Below are 18,048 nucleotides of genomic sequence, written 5' to 3'. Positions count from 1 at the left end.
TACACGAGATAAAATAAATAATGCCATGCCCACCCAAAATTCACATTAAAGAAAAGGAACTGAAGAACAAGAGGATTATCGGTGGCCAACATGGTGCCTTATTATGATGCATTATAAGACTGTGGCATCCTTGGATTAGGTCTGACAAAAGTGCAGGCCTCAAACAAATATTTGAAGTGATTCAAATATTCATCAAATTTAAAACTCCCATCTCATGAAGGTCACAAGGGGAGCTGTCAGCGCTTTCTGTAATTTCATATTCATTACTCCGATGTTTGTTAATTTAATAACGCTGAAGCTTGTGAGTGGTTGGTTGTTGTCAGATTGTGGGGGCCATGCTATCTGCCCGCATGAAGGAGGCCCACACTTGAATTAATTGAATTACTCAAAAGAACAAATATTGAAGCTAATTGGGATTGGCAAAGTCAAAGTTCGCACAGACAAACTGAATTAAATCAAATACGGACAACTTATCTCTCCACGAAAGCGCGTTTTTAAAATTCTGCTCATGAGGGCTTGAAACAACGAGATGTAGATTCATCCTTAGTAAAGGCAGTCCCTCTCTATTAATGCTCCTAATACCTTAGATATGGCTTGCTGCCTGAAGGTTAGGAAAGTGGCAGAAATATACAGAGACAGAATTATAAGGTTTGGGCTGGTGACTGTAGTTACATCCTCAGTCTTGAAGGATCACCGCAGAGAAAGGTCTGTTGCTCAGTGTCTCAACCTGAAGTCCCTCAAAGGCCGAGCTAAGAGTTTACATGGGGTATAGATGGAAATTCTTCATGAAAACAGGAATAATGGTCACTTATCCCAAGTCAACAGCTCCTTCTGTTGCTTCATCCTTCAAGTCTGATTCCATGTTTAAGGGGCAAATTGGCCTTGCAAGGTGCCAAAATCTCAGAGAGACTTCCCGCCCCCCGCATAGCAGGTGCTGCTAGCCAATGAAACATGAAATGTGGCTGTGAGATGCCGGGGTTCGCAGCACAGGTAAACAAAGCAAAGACAGGAGTACTGATTTAGGACAAGTCTTTCTGCACAAGAAGTACATTCCAGCCGCAGTTTATGGAAAGCACAAGAATAACCTTGCAGGGCATTTTTTCAGCTGGAACTTGCCGGAACTCAGTTCAAGCATTCTGGCACCTCTCAGGTGGGCACCATTGCCATTATAACAGAACAAGGGAGGCATTCATGCTGAGAAAACAACAACAACAACAACAACAACAACAGATCAATAAATCAACCTCTCTTCCCCACAAATATTCACATAATCACAGGGAAGTGTGTGCCACTGCATTTCTGAATATGAAACATTATTATGTGAATCCAGTTGCCCTTTGATGTAGTGTTTCTAAAGCTGGGAAGACACTGGGTTATTCAAGAGATTCCTGTCTGCTCTTATTATTAGTGGGATTGCAATATGATCATGCATACGTCCAACTATATAGCGGTCTCTGCCCACATAACCTATTTTCACTTTATCAATGTCTCAAAGAGGGTTCAGCTGGGTATCAGTACATCTGATGTAAAAAAAGAAAGAAAAATCATCTGTATCTGGGACTTCCACTACTAACTGAAGCATTCTGCAGGGACCGAGGCTGTGGTGGTCCTTGCCACCCTTGTGCTCTGCTGAAGGCAGGGTCCGTGAGTCAAACTTACCTGGAGGAACTCCTGAGGAGATGGTGGAGGAGGAAACTTGCCCCTGGCCTTTCGAGGTCATGGCTGCCACTTCAATGGTGTATGTCGTGAGGGCTGTGAGGCCAGTGACGCGGTATTCCAGTGTGACGTTGGGCAGGTAGTGCGTTACACGGGTGTTGGTGCGGTTGTATTCTTCCCAGGAGATCCGGTAGCCTGAAGGAGCCCAAAACATATACAGGTGTGTAGAACTGCACAACGTTCATTTAAAACCCAAGGCACAAACAGAACATGTCCAATAAATCTGGTGGCCTTAAGCCGGAGACTTAGGCCTCACCAACAGTTCTTTGGGGAGTCTAATTTATATTGCTTTAGTGCTTCCACTAGTTCATTAAGCTTCCTGAGGCTGAATGACACATTATGGCTAACGCATAGCATGCTATTATGTCTTCTCTTCTTTCTTAATTAGAGGCATCAGGTGGAGAGGGAACTGTTGTTCTGATCACAGCATAAGAGAGCACGATGCCTTCTCTCCCCAGCCAGTCAAGGTTGAAATCATACATACATGCCCATGTGGCAACAGGGCTCAGTAAAAAGCAAAAGTTCTCACTAATGCTAAAATGAGGTTTACCTAAGCTTCATGGGCACATTTGGGTGTGGGGGGTGGGTGGGAAGAGGAGAGCGATCAGGATGTGATTTCCATCCCGATCATGTTTGGAAAGGGAAGAGATGAACCTAAATTCCCAATGCACTGTTATCAGGATAACCTGCTCCCTATGTCTTATGCTTAACATGGAGTTGGATCCTTCAAAATCTTTTTGAAATCTATCACCAGGGAAGCTCCATGGGGCCTGAAGCAAACAGATGTGATGCTTGGTTCCAATTCCCAAACTATTCCTCGTGCTGAAATCAAGATGGCCTCCAGGCTGTTAGTTCACAGGGCTAGCGGATATGATAGCACGGACTATCAAGATACATATCTCCTCTACAGAAGCTTTCTTAGGTAGTAGAAAGAATGGGTCTGAGTGGTTTTCCACTTGATCCACAATTTCTAGGCAATTCGGGTTTTCTCCGGATTGATGTTTGCTCCAGTTTAGAGATATGGAGTGGTTTCCCCCCTTGCCCCACTCCTTCCCAGGGAAAACTCACTCTATAGCTCTAAACTGGATCAAACGTCATTCCAGAGAAAACCTGAATTGCCCCCAGGGCAAAGCCGTGGGACAAGAGGAATTTTGTATAAGCCCTGAGTTCTTTCCATTGGCACCAAGGAAGAAATGGGCTCCCGATTTCCTGGTCCAGTTAATCACCCTTTCCCCCCCAGCCATCTCCTCCCCACCTGGAGAGATTTATTACCTGTCAGAATGCCATTCTTTTCCAGGGGCTCTTGCCAGCTGACCTTCAGGGATGTGTCGAGGATCTCGTTGAAGCTGAGGTGTCCCACTGGACCCGGAACTAGCCAAACAAACAACCCCACCACCCAGAAAGTTACAACAGGACAAACGCTTCATATAGGAATTCCTCAAGGAAATCAAAAAAGGGAAGCTGCTGGTCACTTGACTCTTCCCAGGGCACTCTGGGGTTTGGGTGAAAGGATAACTGCAGTGGACACAGTCAAGATGGAGCCCGGGGCCTTCAAGGGCGTCACTGCAGTCTCAGCAACGACGTGTCGGGCTCTACAACTGAGGGCAGTGTCAGACTCAAGACTTCCACAGTGGAAGGTGACGTTCTAAACTCATGTTGACCGGAAGGTTAGGGGTGTGTGGACCCATAGTCATGGGCATACAGGAACCCAAGAGCTGTGCCTGTGCCCAGCTCCAAAGGGAAAGGCCGTACCGTCCTCATGGGTGCGCAGCAGCTGCGGGGGGCTGCGGGGTCCGTCGCCTGGTGTGGTGAAACACAGCACCGAGGTGAAATACTCTGTAAACTTCTTGAGGCCTGGGATATATCCCACATGGATATTGTCTTGGAAGTTAGGGCGCACTGTCACTACAGTCATATCTTCTTCCTGCCCTGGTTCCCAGGCAATCAGCTGAGGAATAAATGAACGACATCATGGTTGCTCAGAAAGGAGGAAATGAAGGCAGACCACATGGCATGGGGCTTTATCTTTCTGGCCCCATATTGTGCACAGGGGCCAGCTCCAGATTAGCACTCTTTTGCTGGTGTGATTCACTTGGGCAACAGCAAATTTATGTTGCACAATTAAAAGTAGATTTGTGTGGCGTTTGCCCTCCTAGGTGTGTGACATCATACTGGGTTCATAAGAAAAGGGTTAACTAATTGTAAAATTACTAACCAATGGGAACCCAAGGGGCAGAGTTAACTGTGTATAAGGATTAAGCACAGAGATTTTTTTTTTTGAGAGAGTTAGAGTTAGGGTGGTTGAGAAGACAGTCTGGAGTTAGAAGAGAAAGAGAAGATAAATCTGTGGGTTGGGCTAGTCTGGTATGAGAGAGTGAGATAATTTGTTAAGAGGAGTCAGTCAAACAGTTGAGATAATCAGTCAGAAGGTATTAGGAAGGTATAGGCTGGTAAAGAAACTAAAGTTAAGATACTGACAGGAATATTATCTGAGAAACCATAAACTTGTTAATGTTTGTAAAATAAACCTTTTTTTTGGTTCACTTTTAACAGCTGTCTGGACTCAGTGTTTTACCCAAGAGTAACGGGTTAGTGGCAGCAGGGAAGTGAGCACAGTGGTGGCACAGGGATCAATAGACCGTTAAACGTCCGGGGACCCTGTGCGATCGCCACAATTTGGCACTCTCTTGTACAACAAACCTGCTTCCAAAAAATGGGTGAGAGGGGTGGAGAAAGTGGGGGGGGGGGAGGGGAGGAATTTTTGAGTTAAGAAAAGTATCGAGAAAATGCACTGGAAAGTGTGGAGTAATAGCAACATTGGGAGGTGCTGTGTAAAATCTACGCAAACCAATCAAAGGGGGTGCTTGATAAAAAGTGAGTAATTTCCGTGCAAATTTTGTGCAATCAAATTAGGATGGATGGGTGCTCAAAAACAAGGGGAGCTCTGGTCAATGGGGAGGGGGAGAAAGGGCGCTTTGCACAAACAGGGCAGAACTTGGGCACACTGCCAACACTTCTCTTTCTAGAACCCTAAGGGGTACTCCGGCTTCAGGACTCCAGACATAAACATACAGGACTCCCCCAACCCCACTCCATTCTGGACAGAGCATCTCAAACAGGAAAGCAAGAAAAGAGGCCAATCTAGGGTTGCCATATGTCCTCTTTTACCCGAACAGGTCCTCTTTTTCACGGGTATGTAAAATGAGTGTCGCCATAGCGATCCACAGTTAAAAGTAGAAGTCTGAAAATGTGTCCTCTTTTTTGCTCTTCAAAATGTGGCAACCCTAACCATGCTACAAGGTGCAACTGCTGCAGCCGTCTCTCATATTCCCTCTCCCACTGCTTTATGTGAAAACCGTCTCAATTATACTGGTGAAACCACCTTTCCTTCCTCCCCAAGAGGAGAGCCAATTCACCATCATCTCACATCCTTTAACCATGTAGCTAGAATTTGCCGTGATGAGACTGACTCCCATCCCAAAACAGTGACAGTCTGGAAGGACCCATAACTGCAGAGGACTCTGTGTGCTGCCTGCAAATATTCTGCATGGGAAGCCATAGTGCTGCTGTGTTGCAGAGACTCTGCTTCTTCCCTTTTGCAAACTGGGCAGAAAGGAACGGTGTGGTGGATTGCCCAGAGTAGTGGAATTGTTGCTGCCTGTGCCTCTGGGGTCAGGATTGTTTTGTGCATGTGGTGATACAGAGACATTTGGGTGCTCTGTGTTCACTTGCACCATCTGTGTGTGGGTGTCATCACTGACACACACACACCCCTTCTAGGTGGGAGATGTATTTGCTCTTTTCCACCATTTTGGGATTTCCCCCCGAGTGGCATATTCTCGTCCCCTGCACAACCGGGGTACAGAATTGCTCTGCCCTGGTTAGTATCTGGTAGGCAAAACTACAGGGTATGTGGATGAAATTGCAAGTTCTGTAAACAGAAATATTATTTCTGCAAGGTGGTTTTTTCCTTCTTTTGGTTGGTTCCTTTTTTCCCCTTGAAGGAAGAAAGACAATGAGCTATTATATCCTTTGTTTTTGAAATGTCCCCAGCAACATAGTCATTACAGCAAATGCCTGGAAGAAATTGCCAAGGGAAACTGACCCACTCATTCTTTTTACCCAAGTTCAGGGATAAAAAACCAAAATAAAATAAAATTATAGGTTGGGGGTGCGGGTGCAAGTAAGAAAGAAGGAAGCAATTGATTCTTATAGACGTTTTGTGTTCAGTAATCCAAGTTGCTATTCTTAGTGCTGCAGCCCTAAGGTGTAAACACAAGTGTTGGTGCATTCATCTCAACAATCAGTGTCATTGTCGAGGCGTTTAATAAATTGTGTACATAATAGCTGCTGCTTTTCATTTGCCGACAATAATTTTGTTGTCTAGTGCCAGCAGTATGGCATAGCCCAACAGCAAAACGAGCGCTAAAACCATGTTAGTCTCTAGTCCTGAACAGATATTTTAAACAACTAAAGTCCTTCCAGTCACCTGCTATGCCATGCTTTTCATTTTTATTTTTTTGTGGGATGCAGTGCAGAGTAAGGATTTTGAGGACACACCATTCTTAATACAGTGGTACCTCGGGTTAAGAACGTAATTCGTTCCGGAGGTCCGTTCTTAACCTGAAACTGTTCTTAACCTGAGGTACCACTTTAGCTAATGGGGCCTCCCGCTGCTGCCGTGCCGCCAGAGCATGATTTCTGTTCTCATCCTGCAGCAAAGTTCTTAACCCGAGGTACTGTTTCTGGGTTAGCGGAGTCTGTAACCTGAAGTGTCTGTAACCCGAGGTGCCACTGTATAACTTAAGGGACCTATTTGCACCTCCGAGGCATGGATGGCCTTGCTCTGCCTCCCGACTTTCCCCCTACAGCAAGTATTCTGGGCTTGGTTACATGGTGAGCCACATGCTCCAAAGCAAAAGGCAAAGATCCAACAAAAAGTGTTTGCAGAGCAAGCCACAGTGCCTATACTGGAGGCGTGGGGAGCCCATGTCCACTTGTGATTCGCTGATGAGGCGAGTGGGTGGGATCAATTGCCCAGGCAGCAAGCTCCGCCCAGAGGCTTCCTTTTCTGCCTGGGAAACAGTCCCCGGGACTTCCCACGTCTTGGTAATGCCAGCCTGTAATGGCACCCACCAGAGAGGGTGCCCAGCTGCAGCAGGCAGGGCATACCAGACCTGTCTGCCTCCCTTCACTCCTCTGTTGTTCACCGGGCAGAGTAGGCGCTGCCAAAAAAGTAGGTTCTTCTAAGTAGCATCTTGGGGTGATCCTGACTGAAGCTGAAACAGTGAGACAGGTGAAAATGTATGGGCACCTGTAAATGTATGGCCTTATAGCTGACCAAGGTCTGATTAGCTCCATTCCACCATATTGTAAATGGAGTATTTGTAGGCTGAAAGCACTTGGTTCTTGAGGCCAAGACATCTCCCTTCATCCCTGACAGACATTAGCACCCTGGCAGGTGACGTAAGAACATACATGTAGTGCCCATGTGGCTTTGGCTGGACCTAGACTTGTCTAAGCATGTTTAACAATCCTGACCTTAATCCCTACTGTGCTATTACTCAAAAGGGCAGCATGGGAGCCACATGGGGTTTTAACCATCCTCTTCTATGGCTTTCAGCTCCTCTGATCTTTTTTTTTCCCTTCGGCTGCGCCGCTTCAAAGACATCAAGGGGGAAACTTGCTGGGATTAAAGGCGGCTGATTGTTTCTCTGAAGCACAGGTGTGTGCTGAAGGGTTAGGGGGTCGGCCATGCACAGAGAGCGATTTCTTTCCTCGGAGACCTGGAAGGGACTGAATTTGAAAGGCTGGCCTACGTGGGTAACCAATTAAAGGAGAAGAGGAAGGAGCCAGGATTTTTAAAAAAGCAGCTTAAACGCTGTCCGGTTCTGCCAGCAGTCATTTTTCACTTTTGGTGTTTGGAAGCAGAACCTGTTTTCTCTCTCACAAAAGTGAGAGGCTGTGAGAGAAAAACCATGTGCCGCCCTTTTTTTCCATTGCATATATCCATCTTCCTCCAAATTGCTCAGGACAACAAAACAAATACTCAAAGAATAAACCGATACTGAGGCGTGTGCTTTACCTTCCCTTTCTCAGGAAAATGCAGCCACTCTTTGTAAAGCTGAGGCTGCAATCTGAACCCCTTTTACACTTTGCTGCGGGAGGGAGGGTTGCACTGGGTGGAGGTGTCCCTGCACCTGTCTGCCTGTGAGGAGTCAGTCTGCTAGTGCAACACTCGCTGTTCCCGGGCCAGCCCACCCAGGAGGGTGGCACAATCCATGGGGTGAAAAGATCCCAATGTAGATCTTTATTCTCCCTGCTCCTGATGTAGATCTTCAGTCACTCCTTCTTCCCTTAAAGGAGTTGGCACCATTTTGTGGTTCACCTCAGCTGCCAAAATGTCTTCAGCCAGCCCTGCCTGTTTCACCTGTCAAAACAGTGGCCAAGTCAAACTGCAGCCTGAAGGATGTGGCAGCTTGTGGGATGTCAAGAAATGGGGCATTCTGAAGGCAGGGCTGAGATTTGCATCCCTACCTTTCGCCCTGTCCAGCAAGAGCAGCTTGGGTCCTATAGCTCCTTGACCATCAAGAAATTAGAGTGTTCTCCTTTGACGTTAAAGGGAGCCCTACACAGTAAGGTTACCAGACGTCCCCGTTTCCTGGGGACAGCCCCCGGATTTACAAATAAGTCCCCTGTTTAGTAGGAAGTTGAAGTGTCCCCGGATAAATTGGAAAAAATCTGGTAACCTTATTACACAGCCCAGAAGTGGTTGCTAATTTTTAAAATGAAAACAGCGGCCTTTGTCTCAGATGGATGACATAAAGACTATCAAGCACAGGGCTGATAAGAGGGCTACTCTATAAAGGGTTAAAGGTAAGACCAATTTGTGAAAAATAAATAAATCTGAGAGCGTTTAGGTGTAACAGCTAGTACTTAAATTGCTCCATTCATATCCTCTCTTTTATTTGGTGTTGATTAAGTATCAGTTAATGGGGGGGGGGGGTGGGGAGGAGGAGAAAGGAATAGCTGAGTTTTAATAAGTGTATGTACTTATGCATCCAAAACAATATTCAACACAAGCTGGCTGATTAACTGACACTGATAACAATGCATAATCAGCTACTTTGTCGTGGTGTTACATTCAAGGATGTTTGGGTGTTTAATTGGCACAGTGCGAGATAGCCTATAGCAAGTTAATTAGATACTAATTAGGCCTCCAAAAATACTAATCAAAAATACTAAGTGGCATTTAATAAGTATGTTAAGTATCCTTCTTAACGTTGGTTATCTCGTTTGGCAGCAATTAAATTCCCGAACTTCTTTGGAGTAGATTAAGAAACAAGTTTTAATTCAATTTAATTAATGCAAATTTGAATTAATTACAATTCGGAACTGAGCGAACAAGGCGAGGCTCCCTTATAAGTATAATATCTTAGTAAATATATTTTAATAGACAAGCTTGAAGCAATGATAATAACCATTCTAATAGAAAAAGAATTAAGTAGAATCTTGTTTTAAATGGACTGATTATGAAATAACAGTGAGCTAAGAGGATCATCCAAAATGCATGGAAATATGGAACTGGGGGCTTAAATACCATTGACTGCACTGATCAAATCAAATACAGCGATGCTTCATCAAGGAAAGCAGTGGCATAAACTCTCTTGCTTTGCAAATCAAGTTGCCATTTCAGTTCGGAGCACTTGGGTGCAGTAGCTTCCTGCAATGCATAACGCCGAAACGGCGGCCCCACAGATAATTGGTTCATATAAAGGATACCAGTTTATTATAGCTGCTAACTATGGAATTACATCATTTAATTGGTGTTTTACAGCCAGCTAAGCGATGACAGAAAACAGAGTGGGAGCAACTATACGTTTTTTGCAGGCCTGCTTCCTGGCTGCTTGCGGGGGACTGGACCTGATACAGATATGGTTGTTTAGGGAGAGGAGGGGCTACGTGATTTCATACTTTGTGTTAGCCAAGTCCCGTATCCCCTGTTAATCTGCGCCATGACAAGCAAGGTAGGAAAGCCTCGGAAGGCCTCTGCATGGGAGATTTATGGACATGGCCACAGTAATTGGCTGGCCCAGGAACAACCCCGTGCAATGATTAACGGCCCCAAACTAGGTAATGAAAAGAGGCAGAGCGAAGTGCAGACAGGAAACAGCGGGAGCACTCAGCCCTTCCTGATGGGAGGCCGTGGAACTACAGAGCTTCAAGGCAAAGAGGGAATGAGGAGTACAGATTCCTTTCTTGTTTAAATGCTGCTTGTGGAGGGAAGAGAGCCACATGGGGCCCGCGATGGTGATGCCTGTAACGTCTCACACCAATTTGGACCTATTTAGCCTCGCTGAGACAAAAGAACTACCTGCTTGCTGATGTTGGAAAGGGCACACAGCTCGTCCACATCGCCACTTACCTCCGTACATTGCTTAATCAAAGGACCTACGGATAAAACAGCCACGCCTCTGCTTCCTAAGTACCCAAGGAGCATTTGGGTAGCTTGCTACAGCCCTAGGCTTAGAGGAGAAGCGGCTTCTCCTACTCCTCCCAACCCTTCTTACCTTGTAGCCTTGGTTGATGCCGTTGACGAACTGGGGACTGGGTGGGTTCCAGGTGAAGCGGATGGTGGTGGAATTGGTGGCCTCGGCCTGCACGTTGCCCGGGGATACGGTGGGCACTGTGGGAGGGCAAGTTTAAAGGAGGTGCCTCAGTATGAACAGGTGGAAGCATGGAAAGCGCTGCTGCTGACACCACCTGCCCTCGTTCTACCTGTGATGCTAATCTAATGGAGAAGGAAGGGGAAGGGATGCTCTGGCCCCATCCGTTGGCCAAAGGAAGGGTGCCCTGGTAGTTTTATTGTAATTATTTGTGTGGTTTCAGTAGATTTTATATAGGTTTTAAACCCATCCATGTTTAATAATAATAATAAAAAGATTGTTTTTGTGTTTTTAGTGATTTTTTAAAAAAATCTGTAAGCTGCCTTGGGTCCCATCAGGGAAAAAGGTGGGGTATAAACTAATAATAATAATAATAATTAAAAAAAAAATTGGTTGCTTCTCAGCAAATTTCCCCTGGCTTTAAGAGAACTGATCCCCCCCCAACCCTTCCTTGTCTACTCCCCTTCCTTTCTGCATCTTGTCTTTCCAATTTGATGGCAAGGACTCTGTCTCCCCACCCCCTCTCTGACTGATGTGATCCTTTTGGGGAGACAAGAGTTGGGGAAAAACAGGATAAAATATATGGTGGAATTCAATGTCATTCTACGACAAGCTTTCCGTCTGTGCAAGGATATCAGCTTGCCAGATGGAATTTTTCACCCCTCCCTCTCCACGTTCTTCTGTGGGTTCTCCTGGCCACCCCCAGAGCCAATTTGGGGAGGTATGGGGTAAGAAGAGAGGGGGGAACCCTATTGCACAAGCTTATAAGGTGAATCCCACCCAGAGTCAATAAATAAAAATAACCTGCTACCAGCGGTGTCCTGAACTCTTAAAAACATACTAAGATTCAGCCCCTACAATGGGAGTATATATATATTTAGGTCCAGTATACCTCCCTTTCTAATCATCTTGGGTCTATGGAGCCACTCTGGGGCCACATTAATCTGTGTTCTCATCTTCCCTGCCCCGCCTCCCATTTCCTAGTACTGCAACTTACCACCCTGGAGGGTCCACTCGGTGACTTTGGCACTGTAGACACCCAGCCCAGCGCTGTTGTATGCAGCCACCTCAATCTCATAGTTGGTCCAAATGATCAGGTCCTCAAGCAGCAGGTTGTTGACGTCAGCGTTGGTGATGTTTCTGAACTGATAGCCGACGGGCAGGCCAGCCAGGCAAAATCTGAGGAAGGGACAAGAGGTCAGGTCAGAACCAACAACGTCATCATCATCAGAGATCTTTCAAACCATATGGCAAAAACTTCCTGCTTTTCCAGTATCAGACCTGGCAGTGAAGCATTCTGTCGGGGACTGTGCTGAGGAGGGCTGAACTGACGATATGATACGATAATCTTTATTGTCATTGTCCCATACAGAACAATGAAATTGAAAAATCTACATAAAACATTCAAAACCCAACAAGCCTGCTATCCCAGCTATCCCAACCTGGTTAGCCCCCTAAAAACTCTGATACCCCATTTTTAAATACAATAAACTCCCACAGAGACTCCTTACACTGTGTTTAAAACCTTACACTGTGTTTAAAACCATTCCTGAGGAGGAATGGTGGAAACCTCCCCCTCCTCCTGCTCCTGCATCTTCCCAGGAGCAGGAGGACAGTATAGATTTGGAACAGTGGTTTGCAGAGGGACATAGTTCAGAAGGCAGAAGCTGGGAAATACTGGATGGGGAACAACTAGGAGAAGAAACACTGGGAAAGAGAGGGTTAACAGATTCACTGTCTCGAAAGAATTCATCTACTCAGCCCAAGGTCAAGAAGAGCTGAGAAAGTGGCAGAACAGAAAGCACACAAAGCACAGAGGGAACAAGCTCAGATTACAAGAGGTAGAAGTCACGTGGATTAATAGGGACGTAAGGGGGTGGGATTCTTAACTGGGAGCACTGCCATTTCTAGGAGATGGGTTTTTTGTTCTCTCGCTGTGATTATTAAAGTTTCTAACTGGTAAGAAGACTCCTTTTCCTTTGTTCTGTTTATCTACTGCCAGAGGGGGAGGAAGCCAGTTCCCTGAAGTCTGACACATTCCAATAGGATCACCAGCAATTCCATTGTCCGAGACAGAGGTCTATCCACCTAGAGATGTGGGGTGGAAACCTGGATGCTGCGCTCACCCACCTGATGATGTAGCCCTTGAGAATGCCATTTTGGTGGTTTTCAGGCGGCGGCTGCCACTGGATCATGATGGACTGGTTGGTTCGGCCACTGGCAATGACGTTCTGAGGGGGAGCGGTGGGCGGTTCCTCTGGGAGGGAAACCCTGGCAAAGCGAAGGTAACAACGGAGGCATGTTTCAGGGATGGTTGGAAGGTAGGCTATACTCTCAAAGCTATGTCAGCTTGTCCTTGCCAAACAATGCCCAACCCAGCCATGCCACGGCATGTGCCAAGACAATGCCTGGTGCCGCTTCTCAAATAGCCACTTCTCACTATGTGCACATTGGTTTGCATCAAACCCTCTTTTAAACACTGAAGAAAGCAGATAATCGGTCATGCTAAGCTCTTTGTATACTGGATGAATAGATGATTACAAGCTAAGTTACATCATCTTGCCAGAACACTCCTTTGTGCACAAACCACCAAGCTCTGAGGCCATACTTTACTCAGATGGTCCCTTTTCCAGCCACATTTACCCATTCGCTACATAAGGTAAAGGTAAAGGGACCCCTGACCATTAGGTCCAGTCGTGGCCGACTCTGGGGTTGCGGCGCTCATCTCGCTTTATTGGCCGAGGGAGCCGGCGTACAGCTTCCGGGTCATGTGGCCAGCATGACTAAGCCGCTTCTGGCAAACCAGAGCAGAGCACGGAAACGCCGTTAACCTTCCCGCCGGAGCGGTACCTATTTATCTATTTACACTTTGACGTGCTTTCGAACTGCTAGGTTGGCAGGAGCTGGGACCGAGCAACCGGAGCTCACCCCGTTGCAGGGATTCGAACCGCCGACCTTCTGATCGGCAAGCCCTAGGTTCTGTGGTTTAACCCACAGCTGAAACGTATTATTATGATTATTATGATTATTATACCACCCTATACCTGGAGATCTCAGGGTGGTTGACAACATAATATCACAATATAATAAAACTCAAAATGCACAATAAAACTCAAAATGCTTAATAAAAAAAAATTACGACCCAATAATCTCTCTCCCCACCTGTCAAGGACTGGCTAAATGAGGAGGAATGGTGGTGACCACTTGACCCCAAGATGATAGACCCAGGTTTGTGGTGGTGGGAAACAGGACACTACCCCCCAATGCCCACCTACCCAAATTATGTTTGGTTCTCTCCAAAAACTAAGGCACAGCACAGACACACCAGATCATCTTCAGCTCCATTCCCATTCCCAACCCCACCATCACCCAACCCCTGCAATTAAACCAAACCCTGGTCGGTCCGTCCCCCATCTAAGATGTGCCCACCTCACCTCTCGGTGTCCTTGCTGAACTGGCCTTTGCCCACATCATTGACAGCGCATAGCCGGAATTGGTATGAGCGGGCAGGGACCAACCCTCTCACCAGCACTGAGGTCACTTCAGGGTCCACGCTGGCCATGAGCACTGTCCAGGGAGCATCTGCCAGGCACAGAGGAAAGCAGCGGGGAGGTAAAGGAGCAATACGGGAGAAAGTGATGAGGGTTGGAGTCCACCTATTCTTACTATTCACTTCCTGGTCTCTATGTAAGTTTCTCTGTGCAGGAAGGAGTCTCATGGCCTGGGTTTTGCCCAGAACAACACAGAATAAGGAAGACCCCAAACCTGATGTCCCACTAAATCGGAAGCCAGGAGCCTATTCTGCTTCCAGCTGCACCCAAAGGACATTGCTGCAACAACCCACCACCCAACAACCTCAAAATGATTTACAAAACTAGGCAGTTTTGGTTTGTCGAGGAATGAAATGGCATTGTCAGAGTTTGGCAGCAATGGGGCAGGATGAAGGAAAGGCACTGGATCACCCCCTACTGCTGAGGATACACAAGCTCACTTGCAATTCAGCAGCAATCTGAAGCAAATGCGGTATATAAGCCTTGACAACGTAAAGCCACAAATAGATGAGGTGTGATAAATTGCATTGTGGGAAAGTCCTTGGAATTAAGTCTTCATAAGAGCCACCACAGAACTCCGATGCTCTGCATCTCCTACTGCATTTGCCTCCCACTCCACCCAGTCTCCCTCAGACCACATTGTGAATGTAAAAAAGGTTCAGGTAAAGGACCCCTGGCCGATTAAGTCCAGACAAAGGTAACTATGGGGTGCGGCGCCCATCTCGCTTTCAGGCAGAAGGAGACGGTGTTTGTCCACAGAGGACTTTCCAGGTCACGTGGCCAGCATGACTAAACCGCTTCTGGCGCAACGGAACACCGTGACAGAAACCAGAGCACACGGAAACGCAGTTTACCTTCCCACCGCAGAAGTACCTGTTTATCTACTTGCACTGGTGTGCTTTCGAACTGCTAGGTTGGCAGGAGCTGGGACAGAGCAATGGGAGCTCACCCCGTCGTGGGGATTCGAACCACTGAACTTCTGATTGGCAAGCCCAAGAGGCTTAGTGGTTTAGACCAGTGTTTCCCAACCTTGGGCCTCCAGCTGTTTTTGAACTACAATTCCCATCATCCCTTACCACTGGTCTTGCTAGCTAGGGATGATGGGAGTTGTAGTCCAAAAACAGCTGGAGGCCCAAGGTTGGGAAACACTGGTTTAGACCACAGCGCCACCCGCATCCCTTTTTGTGAATTTACATCAGCCTCAGCCCCAAGGCCATGGGGCTGGCTTCTCTGGCTGCCCCCAAGATCTCAATATAGTTAGGAATATGCAGTGCCTTACTGTTCTCGGAGACCTCGAGAATGTAACGAAGCAGCGGGCTGTTCCCATCAAAGGGTTTGGTCCATGTCAGGTTGATCGCTCGCTTCTCTGCAGTGCTCAGCATGGCAATGGGGTTTTCTGGTGCGTGCGGGAGCTGTCTGATGAGGATAATGACAGAAGAAGCCTATTTTAGATGCTGTCACATCCGGAGAGACCCAAGGACAGAATGTCACCCCTTCAGAAAGAGAAGCTGTTTGGAGAGAGTCTCAGGCAGTCACAGGGTATGGCGTGGGCTGTCCCCTGCCACCCTCCTGGTTGTGGTGGCAACTGCTGCTCGCTAGGATGGGCAAGAGAAACAGCGGTGGCTCATCCTGCCGCTTTCCCCTGGGAAAGCCTGCTGTTTACAGCTGAATCGGAATAAACGCCAGTTGGCTTTTCCGCAGATAAACAGCAAGTTTTCCTGGGGAAAGCGGCGGGAGAAACAAAAATTCACTTGGATCCGTGCCGAGAAAGCACAGGGCATGTGGAAAAGCTCTTGGACCCATACTGTGGATGAGCCCTTAGTTGGCACTGCGTTGATGATGGCCATAAGCATGCCTCACGGCAACACCTCATTCTGGCAAGCAGCAGGGCTGCTGCAGCCAAGAAGATGGCATGGTGGTGCACCACGTCGTCCCAGGGACACCAAGCCGCTTTGTGCATTAACCGTGCTGGGCCCTGTGACTAATTTCTGCATATTGCAGGCAGCAGCTCAGGACTCCCTAGGAGCCGGTTGCAGGCATCTTGCTATGGTGTGGATGGACAGCAGACACACACACAAAATAATCCAGTGGTTCAAAGTGGCATTGTGGGAAGTAAGATGGGAATTTCAGCCATAGTGCCATGTTTTTTCCATAATAGCACCTGCGGGGGGGGGGGGAGTAAGAATAATATCCCAGTTTCCAGGTCACACTCACACATTCACTTCCTCTTTGATACACACATGCACACCAAGTCATGTGGGATCTGCTTCAATGTGGTGTGTGATCCCACACTTCAAGGGTGCATGGGAATAGGTGGCCCCGTGGCTGTAAAGATTTGCACAATCAAGTTATTTGCACATGCATGCCTGTGGTAAAGGAACTACGCTACACTAAAGCTACTCCTGTGTTGCTGGGCATTCAAGTGAGGGATACTTGAATGTACAAATGGTTTGCAGGGCATGGGAGGAACTTGGAGTTTGGGTTTATCTGGGGTTTAATAGAGTGGATCCTAAGCAAGAGAGAGAGTAAAAGAGACCTTCTGGAGAGCCCAAGAAGTTGGGAGAACAGTTCACCTGTGCTCAGTTTGTGGATGGAGGATTCCTGTAACATTTAGATCACTACGAGTGCATCATTCACTGTGGTCTTGTGAGAACCTGTTGTCACCTGTTGCACCCAACTTCACACCGTCCTTCTTATTCATGCACCATGCTATACGGTCCGTCCTCCCTGGTCTTAAGTAGTTCCCAATGCCTGCCTTCAATGGTTGATCCTTACCGGACTCGCAGGTGAGCGCTCCGAGAATCGTTGCCCCCAGCAGAAACCACACGGCAAGTGTAGGTGCCAATGTCACCTGACCAGGTCTGGGCAATATGGAGGGTGCCCGTGCTGTCCAGCCTCATGCGTGCTACGTTCTCCACGTTCAGTGCTGCACCATCCTTTTCCCACATGTATCTAGGGAGAAAAGGCAGGGCCAAGGTGACCCAGGTTATTCTACCTCTCACCAAAAACCAATACCCAAGCCTGGTATTAGTACCCATGAGTTTCAGCTCACCGAAGCCACACACCGCAGGACTATAAGCCACTCCTGTTTCAGAGCTGACTGCAACTGAAACAGTTCTTTCTTGCTTCTAAAGCATATATGTGCATCATGGATACTGGTTGCAGAATTCAGTTTTCCTCAGTACAGAATGGCTATTACTTTTTAATGATGCAGGGCACACACAAGGTCCTGCCTTACGGACACCTGGCCTTTTCAGCACCGACACCGCTGCCATTATAACACAGTTGGAGTCCAAGACAAATGTTTGCCATGGCTGTCTTCCTTCACGCCAAAGAGGGATCACAGCAGTTTTAATCTCAGCACCGTCACTAAGCCAGGCACCAGGTGGCAATGTGGGCCCACGATTTTGCACAGGTTCTCCTTGCATTACCTTTCCCTGTAAGTGTTTTTGAGACACATAGACGGAAGTGGCTGGAAGACTGCTGGCTTTGCAACACTGTCATACTCGAGCGTGCATTTCAGACATGCTTTTTAGTTGAATGAAAACCTGGGTGCTCTCAGGTTACAATGATGCTGGCCACTTCCTAAGAGTTTAAAACATACAAAGCGGCTGAAACTTGTGCAAATCCATGCTTCGCAGAGGCCAGGAGATTATTCCTCTCTAGCAGGAAATACTCCAACAAAGGCATTTTTAGTCCATGCGACCCATCTCTAACCGGACTGCCTTGCCTTTCCCTCTCCAGCTCTACTTCCCCAAGTTGTACTCCAAAGACGGTTAGCTCTCCCATTTGTTTCACCCTAGATTGGATAGGTACCGCCACATACCTGACTACCACTCTGGGGTCATGGGTCACTCCACAAGTCATGGAAGCCTTGGTGCCTTTGATGACACTTTGATCCTGAGGAGGACTGGTGATGCGAGTCCGGGCTGTAGATGCAGAGAGACAGGAGGCACTCAGACATAATCAGAAACCGAACCAGCCATTGCTGTGCAGCGCCAGAGGTCAACACTTGGGCCTGCTAACTTCAACAGATAAAAGCTTCCTTGTGCATGAGACCAGCAGGAAGCCACAGAATCACGCGCGTCAACTGCAATTATCATAAGTGTGAGATC

General features: G+C 47.2%; 1 protein-coding gene across 11 annotated transcripts in view; it reads right to left on the bottom strand.

The window, feature by feature from the left end:
* Positions 1-18,048, bottom strand: part of SDK2 (sidekick cell adhesion molecule 2) — a 363,930-nt gene that overhangs the window by 46,237 nt on the left and 299,645 nt on the right. For all 11 annotated transcript variants that reach the window (XM_083598508.1, XM_083598512.1, XM_083598514.1 and 8 more), the window contains exons 12-21: positions 17,760-17,862; positions 16,709-16,885; positions 15,213-15,349; positions 13,817-13,964; positions 12,513-12,653; positions 11,380-11,561; positions 10,287-10,402; positions 3,469-3,664; positions 2,989-3,087; positions 1,660-1,851 (exon numbers count right to left, since the gene is read on the bottom strand). In XM_083598508.1, the coding sequence (XP_083454634.1) occupies positions 1,660-1,851; positions 2,989-3,087; positions 3,469-3,664; positions 10,287-10,402; positions 11,380-11,561; positions 12,513-12,653; positions 13,817-13,964; positions 15,213-15,349; positions 16,709-16,885; positions 17,760-17,862 (1,491 nt within the window). The remainder of the gene's footprint in view (positions 1-1,659; positions 1,852-2,988; positions 3,088-3,468; positions 3,665-10,286; positions 10,403-11,379; positions 11,562-12,512; positions 12,654-13,816; positions 13,965-15,212; positions 15,350-16,708; positions 16,886-17,759; positions 17,863-18,048) is intronic.

Source organism: Podarcis filfolensis (assembly GCF_964270895.1).
Source record: "Podarcis filfolensis genome assembly, chromosome: 2".
NCBI classification, from domain to species: Eukaryota; Metazoa; Chordata; class Lepidosauria; order Squamata; family Lacertidae; genus Podarcis; species Podarcis filfolensis.
This window is presented reverse-complemented; position numbering and strand designations above follow the sequence as displayed.